At 75.2% G+C, this 2,500-nt stretch overlaps 1 protein-coding gene across 1 annotated transcript in view; it reads right to left on the bottom strand.

Annotated features, from left to right (window-relative positions):
- LOC122804879 (collagen alpha-1(I) chain-like) overlaps positions 1-1,898 on the bottom strand; it is a 2,317-nt gene extending 419 nt beyond the window's left edge. The window contains exons 1-4 of the mRNA XM_044075066.1: positions 1,830-1,898; positions 1,001-1,374; positions 460-833; positions 1-6 (exon numbers count right to left, since the gene is read on the bottom strand). The exon at positions 1-6 is cut by the window's left edge and continues 419 nt beyond it. Coding sequence (XP_043931001.1) covers positions 1-6; positions 460-833; positions 1,001-1,273 — 653 coding nt within the window. The 5' untranslated portion in view covers positions 1,274-1,374; positions 1,830-1,898. The remainder of the gene's footprint in view (positions 7-459; positions 834-1,000; positions 1,375-1,829) is intronic.
- Between the last annotated feature and the right edge of the window lie 602 nt (positions 1,899-2,500).

The following is a 2,500-nucleotide window of genomic DNA, read 5'->3' as shown; positions in this document are numbered from 1 at the left end:
CGTGCCCTCGGAGCCTCGGGGTACCTCGCTCCGATCCCGGCCGGCCCCGCGGAACTCCCCCCGGCCGCCGAGGGGCAGATCCCCTCTCATCGGGGCTTCCGCGGCCCCGCGCTTTCCCGTCCAGTGGGGTTCCGGGCACTTTGCGATATTTCGAGGACGCCGTCGGGTACCGGGGGAGGTCGGACGCCCTCCCCCGTGGCCGGGCAGTAGCCCTCGGGGTCCCGCGGACTCCGGCGGGTCGCTCCCTTGAGGACTTCCACCTGGAGGGGGGGGCGGTCGGGACCCCCTCACCCAGGCGGGAGCTCTCCCGGCCCGGCCGATCTCGCACCCTCTCTCCCTTCCGGACTTCCGTGGGGGGGGGCCCCCACCGGGCTCCCGCTACTACCGGGGCGGGAGAGCTCTCCCTCCCGGGCTAGGAATCTCCCGGAGGCTGCCGGATCGCTCTGTGTCCCGCGTGCCCTCGGAGCCTCCCGGGGGACCTCGCTCCGATCCCGGCCGGCCCCGCGGAACTCCCCCCGGCCGCCGAGGGGCAGATCCGCTCTCATCGGGGCTTCCGCGGCCCGCTCCTTTCCGATCCAGAGCTCCACGGTCCCCGTCTCCCCTAGATCTCCTGGAGGCTGCCTGGCAGGGCCGTGTCCCGCGTGCCCTCGGAGCCTCCCGGGGGACCTCGCTCCGATCCGGGCCGGGCCCCGCGGAACTCCCCCCGGCCGCCGAGGGGCAGATCCGCTCTCATCGGGGCTTCCGCGGCCCGCTCCTTTCCGATCCAGAGCTCCACGGTCCCGTCTCCCCCAGATCTCCTGGAGGCTGCCTGGCGGGGCCGTGTCCCGCGTGCCCTCGGAGCCTCCCAGGGGACCTCGCCCCGATCCCAGCCGGCCGGAACTCCCCGGCCGCCGAGGGCAGATCCGCTCTCATCGGGGCTTGCTTTCCCGTCCAGTGGGGTTCCGGGCACTGCGAACTTCCACCTGGGGAGGCTGCCGGATCGCTCTGTGTCCCGCGTGCCCTCGGAGCCTCCCGGGGGACCTCGCTCCGATCCCGGCCGGCCCCGCGGAACTCCCCCCGGCCGCCGAGGGGCAGATCCGCTCTCATCGGGGCTTCCGCGGCCCGCTCCTTTCCGATCCAGAGCTCCACGGTCCCCGTCTCCCCCAGATCTCCTGGAGGCTGCCTGGCGGGGCCGTGTCCCGCGTGCCCTCGGAGCCTCCCGGGGGACCTCGCTCCGATCCGGGCCGGCCCCGCGGAACTCCCCCCGGCCGCCGAGGGGCAGATCCGCTCTCATCGGGGCTTCCGCGGCCCGCTCCTTTCCGATCCAGAGCTCCACGGTCCCCGTCTCCCCCAGATCTCCTGGAGGCTGCCTGGCGGGGCCGTGTCCCGCGTGCCCTCGGAGCCTCCCGGGGGACCTCGCTCCGATCCCGGCCGGCCCCGCGGAACTCCCCCCGGCCGCCGAGGGGCAGATCCGCTCTCATCGGGGCTTCCGCGGCCCCGCGCTTTCCCGTCCAGTGGGGTTCCGGGCACTTTGCGATATTTCGAGGACGCCGTCGGGTACCGGGGGAGGTCGGACGCCCTCCCCCGTGGCCGGGCAGTAGCCCTCGGGGTCCCGCGGACTCCGGCGGGTCGCTCCCTTGAGGACTTCCACCTGGAGGGGGGGGCGGTCGGGACCCCCTCACCCAGGCGGGAGCTCTCCCGGCCCGGCCGATCTCGCACCCTCTCTCCCTTCCGGACTTCCGTGGGGGGGGGCCCCCACCGGGCTCCCGCTACTACCGGGGCGGGAGAGCTCTCCCTCCCGGGCTAGGAATCTCCCGGAGGCTGCCGGATCGCTCTGTGTCCCGCGTGCCCTCGGAGCCTCCCGGGGGACCTCGCTCCGATCCCGGCCGGCCCCGCGGAACTCCCCCCGGCCGCCGAGGGGCAGATCCGCTCTCATCGGGGCTTCCGCGGCCCGCTCCTTTCCGATCCAGAGCTCCACGGTCCCCGTCTCCCCTAGATCTCCTGGAGGCTGCCTGGCAGGGCCGTGTCCCGCGTGCCCTCGGAGCCTCCCGGGGGACCTCGCTCCGATCCGGGCCGGCCCCGCGGAACTCCCCCCGGCCGCCGAGGGGCAGATCCGCTCTCATCGGGGCTTCCGCGGCCCGCTCCTTTCCGATCCAGAGCTCCACGGTCCCCGTCTCCCCCAGATCTCCTGGAGGCTGCCTGGCGGGGCCGTGTCCCGCGTGCCCTCGGAGCCTCCCGGGGGACCTCGCTCCGATCCCGGCCGGCCCCGCGGAACTCCCCCCCGGCCGCGGAGGGGCAGATCCGCTCTCATCGGGGCTTCCGCGGCCCCGCGCTTTCCAGTGGGGTTCCGGGCACTGCGATATTTCGAGGGCGCCGTCGGGTACCGGGGAGGTCGGACCCCAGCCCTCCCGTGGCGGGCAGGAGCCCTCGGGGTCCCGCGGACACCGGCGGGTCGCTCCCTTGAGGACTTCCACCTGGAGGGGGGGCGGTCGGGACCCCCTCACCCAGGCGGGAGCGCTCC

Source organism: Protopterus annectens, chromosome 6.part0, assembly GCF_019279795.1.
Source record: "Protopterus annectens isolate FY-2018-M chromosome 6.part0, PAN1.0, whole genome shotgun sequence".
NCBI classification, from domain to species: Eukaryota; Metazoa; Chordata; order Ceratodontiformes; family Protopteridae; genus Protopterus; species Protopterus annectens.
Note: the sequence above shows the minus strand (reverse complement) of the source record. Positions and strands in the feature narration are given on the sequence as shown.